Source organism: Sinocyclocheilus rhinocerous, unplaced genomic scaffold (genome assembly GCF_001515625.1).
Source record: "Sinocyclocheilus rhinocerous isolate Xijiao unplaced genomic scaffold, SAMN03320098_v1.1 scaffold836, whole genome shotgun sequence".
Classification (NCBI taxonomy): domain Eukaryota; kingdom Metazoa; phylum Chordata; class Actinopteri; order Cypriniformes; family Cyprinidae; genus Sinocyclocheilus; species Sinocyclocheilus rhinocerous.
In genome coordinates this window covers 527,014-546,170 of record NW_015648109.1, presented here as the reverse complement: position 1 = coordinate 546,170, position 19,157 = coordinate 527,014, and the positions used below count along the sequence as shown (strand labels likewise).

At 37.9% G+C, this 19,157-nt stretch overlaps 3 protein-coding genes across 4 annotated transcripts in view; 1 reads left to right on the top strand and 2 right to left on the bottom strand.

Annotated features, from left to right (window-relative positions):
* The window catches only part of nherf2 (NHERF family PDZ scaffold protein 2), a 15,691-nt gene extending 4,220 nt beyond the window's left edge, over positions 1-11,471 (bottom strand). Inside the window, exons 1-4 of the mRNA XM_016514198.1 lie at positions 10,635-11,471; positions 9,273-9,503; positions 5,433-5,657; positions 1,742-1,936 (exon numbers count right to left, since the gene is read on the bottom strand). Of these exons, the coding sequence (XP_016369684.1) occupies positions 1,742-1,936; positions 5,433-5,657; positions 9,273-9,503; positions 10,635-10,868 (885 nt within the window). The 5' untranslated portion in view covers positions 10,869-11,471. The remainder of the gene's footprint in view (positions 1-1,741; positions 1,937-5,432; positions 5,658-9,272; positions 9,504-10,634) is intronic.
* A 929-nt stretch (positions 11,472-12,400) lies between these two features.
* On the bottom strand, positions 12,401-16,871 carry nthl1 (nth-like DNA glycosylase 1). 2 transcript variants are annotated; one of them, XM_016514120.1, is made up of 7 exons: positions 16,798-16,871; positions 16,462-16,653; positions 16,029-16,300; positions 15,787-15,957; positions 15,553-15,712; positions 13,022-13,127; positions 12,404-12,914 (listed from the first exon to the last, which is right to left on the bottom strand). In XM_016514120.1, exons 2-7 carry the CDS (start codon positions 16,619-16,621, stop codon positions 12,497-12,499), a joined length of 1,287 nt encoding a protein of 428 aa, XP_016369606.1. In that variant the 5' UTR covers positions 16,622-16,653; positions 16,798-16,871; the 3' UTR covers positions 12,404-12,496. The 2 variants fall into 2 exon arrangements, with proteins under 2 accessions (XP_016369605.1, XP_016369606.1); XM_016514119.1 differs by having other exon boundaries at positions 12,401-12,914; positions 16,462-16,842.
* A 327-nt stretch (positions 16,872-17,198) lies between these two features.
* tsc2 (TSC complex subunit 2) overlaps positions 17,199-19,157 on the top strand; it is a 47,784-nt gene continuing 45,825 nt past the window's right edge. The window contains exons 1-4 of the mRNA XM_016514112.1: positions 17,199-17,333; positions 18,274-18,428; positions 18,506-18,592; positions 18,670-18,780. Coding sequence (XP_016369598.1) covers positions 18,294-18,428; positions 18,506-18,592; positions 18,670-18,780 — 333 coding nt within the window. The 5' untranslated portion in view covers positions 17,199-17,333; positions 18,274-18,293. The remainder of the gene's footprint in view (positions 17,334-18,273; positions 18,429-18,505; positions 18,593-18,669; positions 18,781-19,157) is intronic.

Below are 19,157 nucleotides of genomic sequence, written 5' to 3'. Positions count from 1 at the left end.
AGCTCAACAGAACAGTATCATGTGCACAAAATGTACACTTGTTAAACTATATTATTTATTTATTATATTTATTACATAATTTTTTTATTTTATAGTGATATATTATAACATTACACTGCATTATTTATTATAGTGTTAATTATATACATTTATTATATTATAATATACTAAATATAATAATTTACTATATTATAATGTTAAATTAAATGATTTATATAAACCTTTTGTCTCAACACATAATAATTGTCGGTCAGTATTTGTCCAGCAGGTGGAGAGTGAGGCCGCGCTACTTCCGCTTTCTGTGGAACTTCTTCCTCTTCCTCTCTTTGAAGAAGCCTTACATAACAAACTTTCATCTGACATTTTTCTCTGTTTCTCCAGCTGTGTCTGTCTGATAATAGAGTTTGGGGTGTGTAGGTTCCTGTAGGCAGTGAAACACAAACTGATGTAACGCCATTTAATCATTTTGCAGACGCTTTTATCCAAAGCGACTTACAATTGGGGAATATATAAAGCGATCCAGGTATTGTTCAAATAAGTACAAGCTATGAAGGGAAGGAATAAATAAAGAGAAAGACGATTTTTTTTTCACAGACGCATGTGAAAGTCTGTGAGGCGTCCTGACGTTCATCTAGGAGGAAGTGTGTTTTTATCTGAAATAATAAAAGGTTTGTCACTGACTTTCTAATAAAGCGGACAAACATGCAGAGCGCCATAACCACTTCATCATTACACTTCTGAGGAATCGTATTCATAAAGTGCCACATCTAAAATCCATATAATAACGATAATAATAATAATAATACTGTAAAATCATCATCATCATAGTGAATAATAATAATAATAATGTATTATTTTAATTGACTGATAATATATATTATTAAATTATTATTTATTTAGTATTTTCTCAGTATGTGGAAAATAATGTGTTTTTTGAACCTTAAACCGCATAAACACATTTCATTACACCAAATACACAAAATAATGTTATTTTTAGCAGCATCATATGACCCCTTTAATGTACTCCACGTGACTCCAGTGGATTAACCTCAATTTAATGAAGCAACTCCAGTGCTTTGTTTGCAAGAAAAAAATTAATTTACGTGTTATATATTTACTCGACAGCGAAAAAATATCCAGCACATTCACAGAAGCACTTTTGCTGCTTAATATTTTCATAAATAAAGTGGTAAATTATGTTTTTTTACTCAAAAAAAAAAAGCACTTGAATGTGGTAGTTCCATTGCTCCCAACAGGGGGGGAAAATGTTCTCGGATTTAATCATAAATATCCTCATTTGAGTTCTGAAGATGAGATGAGGGTGAGTAATCAATGACAGGATTTTCAATTTAAATTTTTGGGCGAACTATCTCTTTAACAATATTAATTCCTGAATTTAATACTCGACTATAAATAAGTGTTTTGCTAATGATATTCAAATGCATTCAGAGACAGTGAATTGAACACTGTTTGTCAGTCATAATTACTGATCTGTCTGTGATAATTACAGAAAACGGATGCAAATTAAATCCATTAAGACGGATTTGCTCTCTCTGACGATCACGGCATCACACAAGCAAGCACACTCTCTGCTCTAAAACAGGATCCTCCCATCAAGGAGTGGATGAACCAGGCGTTTCTCTTCATTTACGTAATCTGCCTCTCTCCAGAAGTCTAATTTAATCTAATCCAGTGCTGCTAATCTGGGCTAATCGAGTCTCGTGTAATCCCGTCCGATCACCTCGATGAGCCGGTCTCTCGGCCTCAGTCCCGCGTGCTCCGCCGGAGAGTCGGGGTCCACCGAGCGGACGAACTGACCCACGCGGGACTTTCTGCAGTGCAGGTTGAAGCCGTAGCCCTGCTCGCCTATGGTCATGTGACACAAGCGCGGACGCAGGTCCTTCGTTACCACATCCACCTCCGAAAGCGTCTCCTCCTGGAGAGAGAAAAGGAACGCAAGAACAGTAATGAACTTAACGTTTAGGTCAACAAAACAGGAAAACTGACTCTTTTAGCTCCAACATTAGATAATGAGTCAATTTAAAGGGATAGTTCACCCTAAAATTCTGTCATCATTTACTCACCCTCAAGTTGCACGAAACCTGTATGAGTTTCTTTCTTGTATTAAACACAATAGAAGATATTTTGAAGAATGTTGGTAACCAAACAGTTGCTGGTAGCCATTGACTTACAGAAGTCAACTGTTTGGTTAAAACAAACCATTTTTCGGTGAACTATCTCTTTAATTTCCAGAGTGAGATAATACAGGTAAAGTATTTGCTACAGGTTTTGCATATATTCTGCATATATTCTGTATATTTACTCAATAAAATAATCCATATTTATTACTTTAGACAAACAGAAATTCTCATCAAACAGTCTTTACAGATACATTTTTCTCAATTTATCTAGTGTTTTCTGTATGAAAATTCACAGAGGCGGCTGCGCCATTAATATTTTTTTTATATTTATTTTTTGTTTGCATAAAAATTGCAATTGATCGTTCTACATGTTGGTCAGATGATCCACTTCATGTCTAAGTGGGCAGTTCTTGGCCAGAATTAGATGCATTATGGGTCAGACTTCATTCAATTTAGTCAAAGGTCCAGATGCGCTAGTATTTATTAACAAATAATTAATAATAAGCAACAAGTTTGACATTACAAGTATTAACAGTACAGCCATTAAAATACTAAGTTAATGCAATTACAAACACTTTATATATCAAACAGTTGTGGTTATTTTTATAATTAGTTTTTATAAGTAAAAACTTATCAGTTGCAAAATTATTATTATTTTTTTAATTTAGTTACAAATATTTAATGGTAAAACTATCTTCCATTACATATTTTTTATGCAATCATTTAGACTCATTTATCACTAAAATATACAGTTGCATTTATGTTTTATAATTAATTTTGAAAATTAATTTGCCTTCAGTTCACAGCAATTCACTTGAAAAGTTGTTTTTTTTACTTAATCTTAAACATTTAATGGTAAAACTGTCATCTAACACAAAATTTGTAAGCATTTGAATTTGTAGGTTCATTTATCTCACTTAACTGTAGTTATTTTTTATAATTAGTTTTGACAATTAATTTGCCTTCAGTTGTGTACACAAGAAGTCACTAGCAAAAAATTTTTTTTTTAAATTAGAAATAATTTTTGGCATAACTGTCTCCCAATGCATTACAAAATATTTAAACATTGGTTTAGTAATTTATTAATTCAAATTTTCATAAATTTATAATTTAATAATTTATTTCACTAAAATTAATAAAATAAGCATTTTTTAATTAAAATGCATAAACAACTTTCTGATACTCAAAGTAAAAATATTAATATGCAAAACTGCATTTCATTAATATTATTAATATTTTATTTTTAACTATGTTGAGGTGTTGCATTCTCAGTGTTGCCACAAGGGGCACCATAGAGGACATCAATATTAACAATATGTTTTTTTCTTCTACAGTCAGTTTTCTCATTCAGGTCAATTAGTGCTTTAATAATGACACATCTGGTTTAATGACACAGATGGCTGAAGAAAACTATCACCCACTTAAGTACTTGTTGCAGCCAACAAATATACACATTCAACAAGACTGCATTCCTGCACGACCTTTATCAGGCATTCACGTCTGCATTTGCTCAAAGTTTCTGGCCAAAGAGAGAGGAACAAACGGTCCTGTCTGATATCATATGCTGTATTATATGATATATGCACGACCCTGGGCCGTGCAGAAGAACAGTGTGAGCATGTGTGCGTGACCATTGGCTCATTTCCTTCAAGAAGTGAAACACGCCCAGCAGGAATAAGGGACATTCTGTGAGACACCATGTCACTTCCTGTTCTAAGACAATACAAGGGTGGTGTCTGTTTGTGTCCCATGGGGTAGAGTGACTGAAGAACCTCGCCTTACACACACATGTGCTTTAGCTCCTGAGGCTGAGACGCCGCTTAATCTAATCCAGCACACACACACACAAACAACACTCTCACTGAATTCTGGGAAAATACCCAGAAATCAGACACCCAGGACCAGTGAGTGGGAACAAAAAGCAGGTACATGAGAATTAAGGTCATACAGAGAGAGAGAGAGAGAGAAGATGAGGACAGCGAATGAAAGAAGACAGACAGATGCAAATGTAGTTTCACTTAAAGGGATCAGATATATATTTTTATAGCATTTGATTTGTAAGGCCCACCTGCACTGCAAAACGTGCTTTAACAAGCTATTTTTTTTTTACCTCATTGTCATGTTAATGAAGCACATAATTCCCAGTGTATAATGTAAGTTAAGGTTTCTTGTGCAAAAAAACCAAAACAAAACAAAACAGTTTTGACAGATGCAAATGTAGTTTCACTTAAAGGGATCAGATATATATTTTGCATGCATTTGATTTGTAAGGCCCACCTGCACTGCAAAACGTGCTTTAACAAGCTATTTTTTTTTACCTCATTGTCATGTTAATGAAGCACATAATTCCCAGTGTATAATGTAAGTTAAGGTTTCTTGTGCAAAAAAAACAAAACAAAACAAAACAGTTTTTAAGTAATTAAGGCTGATAAACAGGCTGATTTTGCTACTGTACCTTTAAGGCTTCCAAATATAGTTTACCTACTATATACACTACCATTCAAGAGTTTGGGGTCAGTAAGATATTATTTATTTTTGGTTATTAAATATTATTATTATATATATATATATATATATATATATTTTTTTTTTATTAATAAAAAAAATAAAAAAAGAATACTTTCATTCCAGCAAGGGCGCATTAAATTGATTAAAAGTGACAGTAAAGACATTTATAATGTTATTAAATACTTCTATTTCAAATAAATGCTGTTCTTTTGAACTTTATATTCATCAAAGGATCCTGGAAAATAAAATGTATCACATTTCCACAAAGATATGAAGCAGCACAACTGTTTTAAACATTGATAATAATAAGAAATGTTTCTTAAGCTGCAAATCAGCATATTAGAATGATTTCAGAAGCATCATGTGACACTGAAAACATATTAAAATATAGCCAAATGAATTTTTAATTATATTAAAATTTCAAAATATTACTGTTTTTACTGTATTATCAAATAAATGCAGCCTGAGCAGTAGAGACTTCTTTCAAAAATATTAGTACTGTACCTTTAAGGCAGAACTCTGTGATGATTGGCTGACCTCTTTGCATGGAAATTAATGTACTATCTCTAAACTCGTAGATATGTGAAAGCATTATTTAAAATGTCCATACATTTATATTGTATGTATCAGAGTCTATTCAAACTAACTGCACTTTAAAATACAAATACCTACCAATACTAACACTAATTGAGTTACTTATGGGTTACAGGTTTGCAGGTCCTTCAGTTTCAATCCGCACCACATAATCAGCTCCATCATGAAGACCCTGCTGCTGAAACTCACCTGTGTGCTGGTCTCTGATACGCTGAGGTCAGTGCTGAGGTCACGCACCGGTTCAGGCTCGGGTGTGACGCTGGACTCCACAGTGAGTTTGGTGAAGGGCTCGGGCTCCGGTTCAGTCTTGTGTTCACCGGGTGACGACAGAGGCAGAAACACGGGTGACGCCAGACGGGCATGAGCTCTGTAGAGTGGAGAGCCATTCATTACTCCTCCAGCGCTGCTGGAACTCTACGAGAAGACAGTAAAGTAGACATTCAGCTGAATATTTCATCCTCCACAATGAACCTGAACGTCTGTGGTCGGTGTTTCTGCTTCAGCGGTCCAGCGTGTGAATGCCAGTATTGTGTGTGTTGTGTTTGTGGTCACATGCCGGTGTTTGGGGAAGCTGCTTTGAAACTGTTGTTTGCCAAGAAACAACCTACTCATAATTTAAATAAGTGAGACCACAGTCAAACTAGCCTTCTGTTCGGCCTCGGTAGAAGTTATCACTCACTACACTGGTGCAATAATCATAAAGATTTAAATAAAACTATAAAATCAAATTAAATCAATAAACCACAAGAAGCTGTCTGTTACAGTGATTTTGCTACAAGCAATGGGTGTTTTTGAAACTCCCTTAACTGGCTTCTTGCTTTTATATAATGACAACAACAGCAATATAATAAAAACAGTTACATCAATACAGTAATACCACAGAAGAACCAACAATTCTTCCACCAAGTAGTTTAGTTCATTAGCCAAACTTCAGGCTGTTCATGGTTGCTAAGCAACATAGCAACTTGGCTAATTAACATGCATCAAATGTGGCTCATCCAGTCAGAATTAAGAGTCAGAACAGAAAGAAGCTTAAAGGTGCACTAATCAATTTCTGAGAAACACTGTTGAATGTGGATCGGACCAAGCACCAAAACACACTTGTAGCCAATCACCAGTAAGGGGGCGTGTCCACTCATGATGGGGGAGGTGCCTGTTGCTGGAATACATTACGTAACTTGTAAAATCTGAACAGATTATAGGCATAATACACCTGATGATTTTGTAGATGTTTACAGAGAAAAACCAAGCACTCACCAGCAGACTTTTAAGTCCATCTACATGCAACAAACTTGCCCAGAAACAAGCGCCTTGTTGCAAGGGGATGCATGACAAAATAAAAACAATATGTTTTAAATATCAAACATGTTTAATAGCCTTCAGCTGAATGGCATCAAAGTTGGAAGCTAAATAATCGGAGTCTGTACCATTCATACACTACGTGTTTTTTTTACAACTGACCAAAACCTCGTTGACTCGTCCAGACTGTAAATCGGGCCAAAAGTTATGTAGTGTTTTTTTAATAAAACAAGAAACACTCTAATTTATATAAAAGAAACGAGAAAACTGGAAAAGCCAGACTTTTAGTTACTTTTAGTTGCTGTCCAATACTGTTAGGTAGTCGTTGGTTTAGTCTGCAGGTAATAATAAAACAAACAATAACATGACTGCAATTTGACCATCTCTGGATTATGTTGTTTACAGGACTCTTGCTGTGTGCTGATCCGGCAGCCGTCTGCTACCTAAGCATGTGTCAACACACTTCACCTGAACTGGACACATCGAGGTCAGTAGAGAGCTTAGACAGCTCCAGTCAAACACCTCTAGATGAAGCCAGACTGAAGCTCCTGATGGAGGGCAGGTGTGTGTGTGTGTGTGTGTGTGTGTATTAAATTTATCCCTCATGTCTTACTGTAATCTTGGCCATGGTTGATTTCACAGCAGTGTAAATCAAAAAATTATTGTCCTAAAATTCAATATTTTGAGATGTATCCAATAACTTGCATAAACTCAAAAATATGAACATTATTAGCAATCAGTTAATTGACATTTTTTATAGTTTGAGTGTTTGTCTTACATGCTAATAACTGACTGCATGAAACACACAGGCTACTCTTGTTGCGTGTGAAGCCACATTTAGTCTGGTTCATATGATGTTCTTTGCAGTGGTGTCATTTTAGTATCATCGATAAACTAAATACTTTTTGTCAATATTTTGTTAGTTTATTTTAATAACCCTGCTTTGCATAGTTTTGGTTTTCAAAAATGTCACACAACCTGTCCATGTTCACAAGCCTAATTTGACTAGCTTCTATCAAGTGACACATTTCCATTGATTGGACCGTATGCAGACTTAATTTGATTTGTTAAACCCTGGTGTTCCCGTGAAAAGCACATTACAAATACAAGCTCTTCTGGAGCTTATTAGGCCGATCAAGAATATATATATTTTTGTATCAAGAATAAACTTCACTTTAACAAAACAGAGCACACTGAATTTAATGAATTTAATTTAGTTATTAAATTAATATCATTCACCAGTCTGAATACTTAGCTTTAATAAGAGGTCTTAAAGGGATAGTTCACCTAAAAACGAAAATTCTGTCATAATTTACTCACCCTCAAGTTGTTCCAAACCCGTACGAGTTTCTTTCTTCTATTGAACACAAATTAAGATATTTTGAAGAATGTTGGTATCAAAACAGTTGCTGGTAGCCATTGACTTCCACAGTATGGAATAAAAATACAATGGAAGTTCATGGCTACCAGTAACTGCAACATTCCTTAAAGTATCTTCTTTTGTGTTCAACACAAGAAAAAATCATACAGGTTCGGAACAACATGGTGAGAAACAGGGTGAGTAAATGATGACAGAATTTTCATTTTTGGGTGAACTGTCCCTTTAAATGAAATATTATCACAAAAATTTGGCCCTAGCAAAGGCATGGCTCATTTTAATTACATCAAACACTGAATGACTATTATTAATGCATCCTGTTTAATAATCAACAAATAAAGGTTACAGTCTATCTCTCCATTCTCTTATCAAGTAAGAAATGTGACAATTCTGCTTTCAATTGAATCCATAAATGACTCTTAGTACTTGTGAAGAATGGGGTATATTTGTAGCAATAGCCAAAAATACACTGTAGGGGGCAAAATTATCAATTTTTCCTTTATGCCAAAAATCATTAGGATATTAAGTAAAGATCATGTTCCATGAAGATATTTTGTAAATTTCCTACCGTAAATATATAAAAAATGTATTATCATTAGTAATATGCATTGCTAAGAACTTCATTTGGACAACTTTAAAGGCGATTTTCTCAATATTTAGATTTTTTAGCACCCTCAGATTCCAGATTTTCAAAAAGTTGTATCAATTATCGTTTTTTTCTTTTATGCCAAAAATCATTAGTACATCAAGTAAAGATCATGTTCCATGAAGATATTTTGTACATTTCCTACCGTAAATATATCATAACTTAATTTTTGATTAGTAATATGCATTGCTAAGAACTTCATTTGGACAACTTTAAAGGCGATTTTCTCAATATTTAGATTTTTTTGCACCCACGGATTCCAGATTTTCAAATAGTTGTATCTCGGCCAAATATTGTCCGATCCTAACAAACCATACATCAATGGAAAGCTTATTTATTATGTCTAAATCTCAATTTTAAAAAATTGACCCTTATGACTGGTTTTGTGGTCCAGGGTCACATATCATTTTAGCAGAATAATGCAGTTATTCAACAACCATTAACACAGTGAATGTCAATCTGGTATTTTTAAAAAATTTAACTCTTCTGAATTCTGGATTCCCAACCTATTCTTTGTACAGTGCGATCTAAATATAGCTCACTGCTCCTCTCTGGGCTGGATTTCCTCCTTGACTTCCTCTCATGGAGTCTCCAATATGAGGGAAGTACTTATACAGAGATAGAGACTGTATGGGCACTACAGTCTGATAGTGATGGGATGTTTCACCTACACAGATGCAAGCACTCACATGAGAGGTCTTCTCACCTTATTAATGAAAATGCCCTCTGAGCTCTGTCTGCTGTAGGGAGGAGTGGCGGAGTCTCGCGGGGAGGCGCGGGGAGAGGACGCCGCTGAGGAGCGAGAGGACAGAGAGCCCATCTCAATCGCCCTATCCTCCGTACATGGCAGACCGTGAAACTTCAGGAACTCTTCGGTGACCCGGTCCACCACCAGCAGCCTGGTGCGGTGCTCCACCTCCAGGATCCTCTCCACAACCTGAGAGACACACAGAATGTAACACTCCCTAAAACATACCACAAAGTATTACCATGCGATTTTGGAACATGGTACAATATAGGCTACGGTTTGCAAACAAACAAATTTTATCGGAATGGACATTTTTTTTGCAAAAAAAGTTTTGCAAGCGAATGTAAATTTTGTCATGGAAACGTAAAAGTTTAGCAAGAAAACAAAAGTTTTGCAAACAAATGCAAATTCTGAACAAAAGTTTTGCATGTGAAAGAAAAGTTTATTGGGGGAACGCAAAACTTTTGCGCATGAATGCAAAGTTTATCGGGGGAATGCAAAAGTTTTTCACGTGAACGTAAATGTTAATCAGGGGAACGAAAATGTTTACTGTACGAACACAAAGCTTATCGGGGGAATGCTAAAGTTTTGCAAGTGAACACAAAGCTTGGAAGAAAATGCAAAAGATTTGAGTTTAAACGTAATGTTCATTGTGGGAATGCAAAAGTTTTGTGAGCAAATGTAAAAGTGTTGATATTGAATGCAAAGTTTCTCTGGGAAACACAAAGGCATTGAATTATAATTTTTCCTCCCTTTTATACCATCACCACGTCCCTTTAGACACTCCTTACCATATAAAATCCATGGTATGAATATGAAGTCATTGGTATTGGCATTTCATATAGGCTATTATCACAACAGTACTTTTATATAAAAATGTATTAAGGTGGCATTAGACACTACAGTAAAAAGTAAACTTATTGCACCGTTTTAAGAGGCCCCGTATCTATTTATTATGGGTTTACAGTGGTTTCCACGGTAGGCCTAAGTGTTTGTAAGGGTGGAGGGGAAAGTTTTGTAGGTTTCGCAGAGGCGAGACTGCAGTGTTTTCTTAACATCAACACACAATGATCCAATCTTAAACAAATACCCATTGCGCTGTTACCTCAGTGTGGAATATAACACACTGACTGTGTCTCAAAACATAGTGAGACCCCTATATAGACAGCACTGTGGGTCTCACGCGCGTTTTTGGAACTTTCGGGCGCTTTTGGAACGTCCATCAGTATGATTCCCAAAAATGCTGTCTAGGTAGGCAGCTCACTAGGTTGTGAGACACATCCCTGTGAAGTGGTCCGACAGGTTCTCCTCTCTCGTTACCTGCTGATGCGTCTCTCCCTCCACGTTCTCTCCGTTCACCTCCACCACCCGGTCGCCGGACCTGAGACCGGACAGGTCCGCGGGGGAGCCCGGCTCGATCCTGCGGATGTATTGCGCTCCTCGGTTGCGTTCGCCGTGCAGATGAAACCCGTACCCGCGATCTCCTTTAGTCACATAACACAGCCGTGGACGGAGCTCCCGCTCCAGAATCTCTCTCTCCAGAGTGTTCGCCATATCCAACTGCAGCCGTGTGCAGTCACAACACAAATATAGCCTGCTCTATAATATTATAAGCTTGAGTAAAGTTTTGGCGGATGCATTATTCCACATGCTGAGTCTGTAGGCGTTGTTTCTTATTTATTTAATAGTACAGAATAAACGGAATGTAATAGAAAATATATATTTTTTACAAGTTCAATATTAAAAAATGTGATATAAGAATTAAAAAAAATTATAAACAAGCTAAATAAAACCCAAATAAACGCTTTAATCCGCTAAACGCCTTACGTGCGCAAAAACCGTGTCCCGCATGTTACAAAAACGTTCACTTCAATTCGTGTTAAAAATAGATCTTTACTCGAGCGTGTCTTCCACTAAATGACTCTCTTCATAACAGTCCAATAAGTTCAGTAGCCGTTCCTCCAGCCCAGCTTCCGTCAGTCGTTCACACTGTTAAAACGACACGCATTCTTCTTATAATGTATACTAATATGATAAAGCAGTAATAGTGTGGCTCTTGAGTTCAATACCTGAGCACGGAACGCATCAGTGTGCGAGTGCGAGACAGAACAGGTGTTAGAGGATGAGACCGACCGGAGGAACTGTGAAGTGTGTGTGTGTGTGTGTGAGAGAGAGAGAGGATTGGAGAGATCAGATGTTGGATAAGTCACAGATATCCATGCGGAACTCTTCCTCTTCACGTGTTTTATGGACAGATCTGGGATCAGCTCATCTAACCCACACTGATTCAGTAATAGACACATAGCTGACCTGCAGCAGGGATGATCGACTGCTGTGTAAAAGGGCCACTGCATTTAAAACAGGCCAGATCGCCCACACGTTCTGCTGCAAATCTGCTGGACACTAAAACTCAACAATTAAACCATTGAGCTAGAAAACAGTAAGAATACAATGAGTACAATTAATGCATAACGCTAAGTGTACTGTAATCTGATCAGAGACTGGGATCTGGTGCTTTTCTCATATTTACAAGTGTGTGTGTGTTTAAGTAAACACGGATTTTATGTGTATATGTGTGAAGTATTTACTTTTTTTGGCAGTTCTGCCCTCTAGTGTTGACAACAGTTGAGGCTTGAATTAAATCAAGTTTTCATCTGCTTTCAAAATGAAACCGCATATAGTGAATACTGCCTAGAAAAAATATGAAGGAGCACAACAGTTTTCAACATTGATAATAATCAGAAATGTTTCTTGAGCAGCAAATCAGCATATTAGGATGATTTCTGAAGGATCATGTGACACTGAAGACTGGAGTAATGATGCTGAAAATTCAGCTTTGATCACAGCAATAAACTACATTTTATGATATATTAAATTTAAAAAAATTATTTTAGCATTGGTAAGCATAATTTCTTTAAAAAAAACAAGTCCAATAAATATAATGCATAAAAATTAAGGTAGTACACTAATATGCAATTCTGTATTGTACTGTGGGCACACTCACACACACGTAGAAATGATAGTATACTGTTCTGAACAATGTAATTTAATGTAAAACTAATACCGAACACTAACACTTTTATGTTTTCCATTTCAGTTCCAATTTATTTGATAGAAAACCTACAAAACGAATCAAAGTGACATTTGTTTTGCATTTATACAGTACTTTGTTGAAACTGATTCTAAGTCTCTGCTGTCCTTTGTGTCTGGTGTGAAGACTGAGGTCTGTTCTGTTGTGCTCCTGCTCTCCCTTTCCTCCTGCTTCTCTTTTTGAGGACAGATGGAGCGTCTTCTTCTGATGTCAGCTGTTCTTGTACCTGGTTTCCTGGCACTTCCTGTTTGGCTGTGTTCTTGCTCCTCTGAGACAGGGATGCATCCGCTGGCTCTTCTTTGACCTGTGCTGTTGGAGATGCTAGTTCGTCATCAGGACCGTTAATGGCAGGTTTTGCAGGGCTGGATTTGAGCTTCTTGTTTGGAGACGATCGGTGGGCGGAGGGACAGGTGTGCTGATTGAGACACACGGAGCACAGCGGAGCAACAGGCAAACACACCTGCTGCCCGAAACCAACCAGCAACCAGTTGATCTCACTCCACAGATCTCTGTGAGAAGAGAGAAGACGGGTAAAAATGGTACTTCAACGAAATTGTTGTGATGCTATCTTGCAGAGATGAACGTTCGCAACAACAGGACCGAAAATAGAGGTTACCGTGGCAACCACTCCTCGAGAGCTCTCCGCGTTTCCTCTGGCGTCTTGGTCTCCTTCTTGGTCCATCCGAGTCTGTTTGCGATTCGGTGAACGTGGGTGTCCACGCCTACACACACACACACACACACACACAATAACACTTAAAAGGAATAGTTCACCCAAAAATGAAATTTTGCTGTTAATTTACTCACAGGCCATTCTCATTTTTGAGAATAAAAAAAGCATATCAAGGAACACAAAATTAATATCGGTGGTTCCTGAAGATATATTGAGGTCTTATGAAGCAAAATGATCGGTCTGTGGAAGAAACTGAACATTATTTACAAAATTATTACCTGTAATCCAGAGCCTCAGGCAAACGGTGATGTCCAGCTCACGAACGAATCATTCTTTTGATCCGGTTCTTTTGGACTGAAGTGTCTGAAACAGTTCGTGACTCGAGCAGCACAGATCTACAGGTTACTCAATCAAATCGCACTTTCGGACGTCCGACAGTCACTCGGACTCGAAATGAGGCAAAATAGCGGCATATCTGATCCTATGATGAATGAATCATATAGTGCTGGCTCCAGTTCCTCCAACAGTCACTGAACTGAGGAAACAGTTCGACTCAGAGTCGGACCGAAGACTGATGAGCTTCTGATATGTGCATGAGTGAACTGAGCACTTGAATGAAGGGGTGAAATTAAAGTTTATATGGTTTCTCATAACTTGGTGAGTATATTAAGACTAGTTTATTCACTTTATATGCGTTACACATTTAAAACATCCATGTTTCACCTCATTACTGGGTGTTTAATATAATTGTGCATAGGTTACGTCATTGCGTGATTATGTAAACAAACTGGTGAATCAGTTTTTTGAACCAGAAACAAACTGTCCGAAAGAATCAGTTCACGGAAAAGAATCAGATTTCTCCATTGTCTGATTACAGGTAATAATGTTGTAAATAATGTTCAGTTTCTCACACAGACCGATCGTTTCACTTCATAAGACCTCAATATATTGTTAGGAGCCACAGGTAATTTCGTGTTCCTTGATATGCTTTTTTTTATTTCCAAAATCAGGCAGCCGTTGACTTGCATTTTATGAATCACCAAGGACCACGGTTTCAGCTAAAAATCTTCTTGTTCTACTCAAGAAAAAAAGTCACCTACATCTTGGATGGCCTGAGGGTGAGTAAATTAACAGCAAATGTTCATTTTTGGGTGAACTATTTCTTTAAGGTAAAGACAAGAATATAAATACTGTATCTAAAACTCAAAACTCAAAAATGATAAAGATAAACTTTAAACTTTGACTTGAAAAAGCCTTGTGTGAAAGTGAACAGAGATGGGGAGCTTAAAGGGGTCATATGACGTTGCTAAAAAAGAACATTATTTTGTGTATTTGGTGTAATATTTTTACAAAGCTCATTGGTCTGAAAAAGCGAGGTGTGCTGTGATTGGTCAGCTATTCAGTGCGTTGTGATTGGCCGAATACCTCAAGCGTGTGATGGAAATGTTACGCCCCTTACCATACTGATGCCGTGTCCCGCGCAACAAGACAAAAACAATAAACCCCATTATAAATGAGGCATTTGTTGCATCCAGTGGGGACATAATTACTGATTATAATGACTTATACTGTCTTTTTACACATTGCGTTGCATCGCGCCGCGTAAACATAAAACCATGTCTGCATTTGTGATCGGAGAAACGACAAACAACAAGCGCTACTCTACACTGCTCAAAACTCGCGTTTGAATCATCTGTGGCAAATCCTTTAAATATGAAAGAGTACTTACAGTCTGTGAGTCAGCATTATTTGTCAGAACTTGGGTGAGTAAATTAACAGCAAATGTTCATTTTTGGGTGAACTATTTCTTTAAGGTAAAGACAAGAATATAAATACTGTATCTAAAACTCAAAACTCAAAAATGATAAAGATAAACTTTAAACTTTGACTTGAAAAAGCCTTGTGTGAAAGTGAACAGAGATGGGGAGCTTAAAGGGGTCATATGACGTTGCTAAAAAAGAACATTATTTTGTGTATTTGGTGTAATGAAATGTGTTTATGTGGTTTAAGGTTTATTTTCCACATACTGTACATTTTATAGTTTCTCCTCTATGCCCCGCCTTTCTGAAACGTGTCGATTTTTTCACATAGTGAGGTAGATATGTGGGGCGTGTTAGAACGAGCCGTTTTAGGAGGGCGTGGACGAGTCTTAACTTTTATAAAGAATATCTCTTTGGGTTTGAGACTTTAGTCTTTGCAACTTCAGGGATCTTATCTATGCACAATCAGCTTGTAACACTCCAAAGAGAAAGGAAAACTTGAAATCGCATCATGTGACCCCTTTAAAGGAAGTTTTGAAATGTTTAAGAATGTAGGATGTTGCAATGGTGTTCCAACTGGTTGCAAGAATGTTCTTTGATTTTTCATCAACAATTATGGGAAATCTGTATGTCTGCTTGGGTAGAGAAGTTGCAGCAATATGATTCAGAACAGACAGACACTGTGTTAAGCCAAAATATAAATTTCCGCCCTACCGATTCCTGACACCTGGTTCCAGGCGATGTCCATGGCCAGGTGGGCCATCTTGGGGCCGACGCCCGGCAGACGCATCAGACCCTCCACTGTGTCAGGAATGTCTCCGCCGAACTCCTGCTGGATCAGAGCCGTGGCCTGTTTGATGTACTTCACCTTTTTCTGAGAAGAAGTTTGTGAGTTTTTGATTGCTCTGATTATACATACATGTATTTGAACACATAAGAGTCATTTACCCTCCAGAAGCCCACGGGGTAGATGAGTTTACCCAGAGTCTCATCGTCCAACTCGAGTACGGCGTCCACACTGAGCTCACGCTCACGTAATCTCTGCATAGCGCCAGCCGTCACGTGATCTTTCGTTTGACTGGACAGCATTAAGGAGATCAGCACCTGGTAACGACGCACCTGAGAAAAGAACCGAGAATTTTGATTGGCTGTCAGTTACCTCAGGTGATCTGCGATTGGTTCTCGCTCACCTTAGGCGGGGCCTCGGTGTCGTAGCATTTCCTTGCTCCCATTTGGTCCACGGGCGCATCCCGTTTGCTCCTCATCTCCCTGATGAATGACAGCTGTGTTCTCCAATCACGCGGCTCCCAGCGCTCCCTCTTTAGCTCCGCCCCTTCCTCCTCCTCATACTCCACCTTCACATGGCCCCGCCTTGGTTTTCTAGGTGACGTCAAAGAGGCTTGCTCATCCACTGCTTCTTCTTTCACTTTTGTGGTTGTGTTATTGCAACTTGTCACAGTCTCTGTACAAAAAAAAAAAAACTATTAAAATAATATTAAAACACATGCATAAATTATATAAAAATATATAATTTAATTCATAATTAAATTATAAATTATATAAAATATTTAGAAAAATATTATTTAAAATAGTTTTTAGTTCCACCTGAGCAGTTCGTCTCACCTGCAGGGGTTTCTGCATGTGTTTGCAGTGGAGCATCTGAAATACTCTGCTCGTGATCTTCTGCTTTCACGTTTGGAGAATCATCTTCTGATTTAAGCCCTTGAGCCATTCTGGATCTCAATCTGCGAATTCCTCCTTTATTTACAGCACTTTTCCCCATAGTTTCAGTTGCACAAGTGCCTAATACAGCTACTGAATCGGTGAAATATGGAGAGTTCATTCTTACAGTCAAACGATTGAATATATAAACACATAAATTCCGGACTGGCGCCAACATTAGATGACATTAACTGACTTTATGTCACAAATATAACCTCAGTTTTGCTAAAAACACACCTCCTGAATACAACACCCCTTCCCGTGCTGTCGATACCGATGTCCGACTCCTCAATGAATCATTCGTTTGAACCGGATCTTTTTTTTAATGAATTGTCTGAATCGCAGTGAATGGATCCGAGCGGATATATCATTCGGAATGATGAATCACTGAATCGATTGTTTGAATGGTTTCATCCAAAATGAACTGTTCGAAAGAACCGATTTGCGGAAATGAATCAGACTCTTCAGTTTTATAAGCGATGATCATTTGTAGTTTCTCAACGCCGCCTGCGCTTGTAAAGTGAAGACGCGCTCGCGGCTCTCAGAACTACAATTCCCTGCAGTCATCTGTCACGTGACGTGTTTTTGTAGGAAGTGTATGCCCGTGTATTAAGCATGACTTCCGGGGGGCAGTAAAGGGGGCTGATGAGAGCGGGGGCAGTGCTGTTGGCTGAGACACTGCCTGACAAATACATGCATAAATTGGGAACGATTCAGTTATATCTTTCAGTTATATGTTCTCGATATCATCCCACCTCCATCATCCGCAGAGGGTAAATAACAGTGTGTTTGTTTGTTGCATTGGCTTGTTGTTTATGGATTGATACTGGTATATTTATTTGCGTGCATTTATACGGTTTATTTGGCTTGTTTATTTTCAGGTGTTGTCTCTGTCACAGTCAATTGATCCGCTTTAAAATGCACGCTTTTTTGTGCATGGATTGAACTGAACTGTCACGAGGTGTCAGACGTTTGACTTATTATGTGCATTGTTGTCCTGCCATGTTTTCCTGCTAAAAGAGGCGATATATCAGTCAAATAGACTGTTATTTATGTTAAAGAAGGAGTTGTCAATCTTTTCTGACCCAGGGAGCCACTACCAGACATTCAGAGGCCCTGGTCCCCTCAATATATGTGTAATTTTTCTTTAATTACGTGAGAAATATTAAAAATGTTATTCATATTCGCTTTAGGCTTTGATCATAATTTTAAAAAGACATATTTTTTTGATAGAATATTTTAAAACATACTGAATTCATGACTTATTTGTAATTTTTAAAGAAAATAGTTTACTCAGAAAATATGCTAAAAGACATTTTTAAAAAGGTCTCTCCCGGAAGAATTTTAGAATTTTTATCATTGATTAAATTGAAAGATTCTATATGTTTTCTATCAGTACTGTTGTTGTTACTTGTATGTTTTTGTATAGTGAAGTGATTGCTTCTTAAGAAAATGTTATATTATTGTAAATGATGTACTGAAACGATACTGTTAATGTTGCCATGAATATAGCCATTGTTGCTGATATGGCGTAAAAAAAAAATATATATATATATATATATAATTTAGGATATAAAACCATAAAATATATATATATATACCTATTTAAAATATTTTTTACACTTTTTTTTGTATATATATATATCGGCCTACAGACTGTATGTGCTTTTTTGGATCTCCGGCTCCAGGAGGTTTGAAGTATCTCTCATTCAGTGTCTCTCGCAGGAGTGAAGATGAATAAACAGCCCAGTAAAGAGTCTCTGCGGGACCGATTCAACGGGTTCTTTGGCCTCGGTTCGACTCGGCCCCACAGCAAACAGACCGAGAGCAAACCGTCAGAGTTCATCATCACGCTGGACATCCTGATGGTCAGAAACGCTCCAATCAATCATTCCCATCATCGATATTGTGTTTCTCATGTAATCTCTCTCTTCCTATCCTTCAGCAACTCACTCCAGAGTACAACCTCCACCACCGGATCAGAGTCATCAACCACGTGTGCGACCTCGCCAAATCTAAGAAGTTTGAGGAGGTGAGAGCATGGAGAAGCATCTGCCTGCTCCTGTATGTGCAGATGAGCGGATCTACAGTGTGTTGTGTGTGTTTCAGCATGCGGTGGAGGACGTTTGGAAGGCCGTGGAGGACATGATGCAGCCTGAACAGCCGCCTGAAGCCCGTCATGCAGTGCTGGTGCTGCTGAGAGCCATTATACAGGGACAGGTGCACATTTTGAACACCTTACGAACCACAGTGCAACATGGCGGCTAGGCATGGGCCGATTACCGGTTTCAAGGTATACCGCGATTTAAAAATTTCACGGGTTCAAAACCGCTAATATTTTCCGTTATACCGTTCCTGCGGTATGTGCTGTTTTTCATGTCTCCTCAAAGACTGAAAGTGTAGGAATCCCTCAGGTTGAGTGCAGTGTAGAGAGTAACACGACCCTCCTCCTACTGTTGGTGCGAGCGAGCGGTCAGTCACGTGTGTGTAGGACGGCCGAACTTAAGGAGCTGCCCCTGGAACTTACGTGATCAGCAACCGGCCATTTTTTGTCTTATTGCAAGCAACTCGTCTCTGTTCTGGACTTGCACAAACTG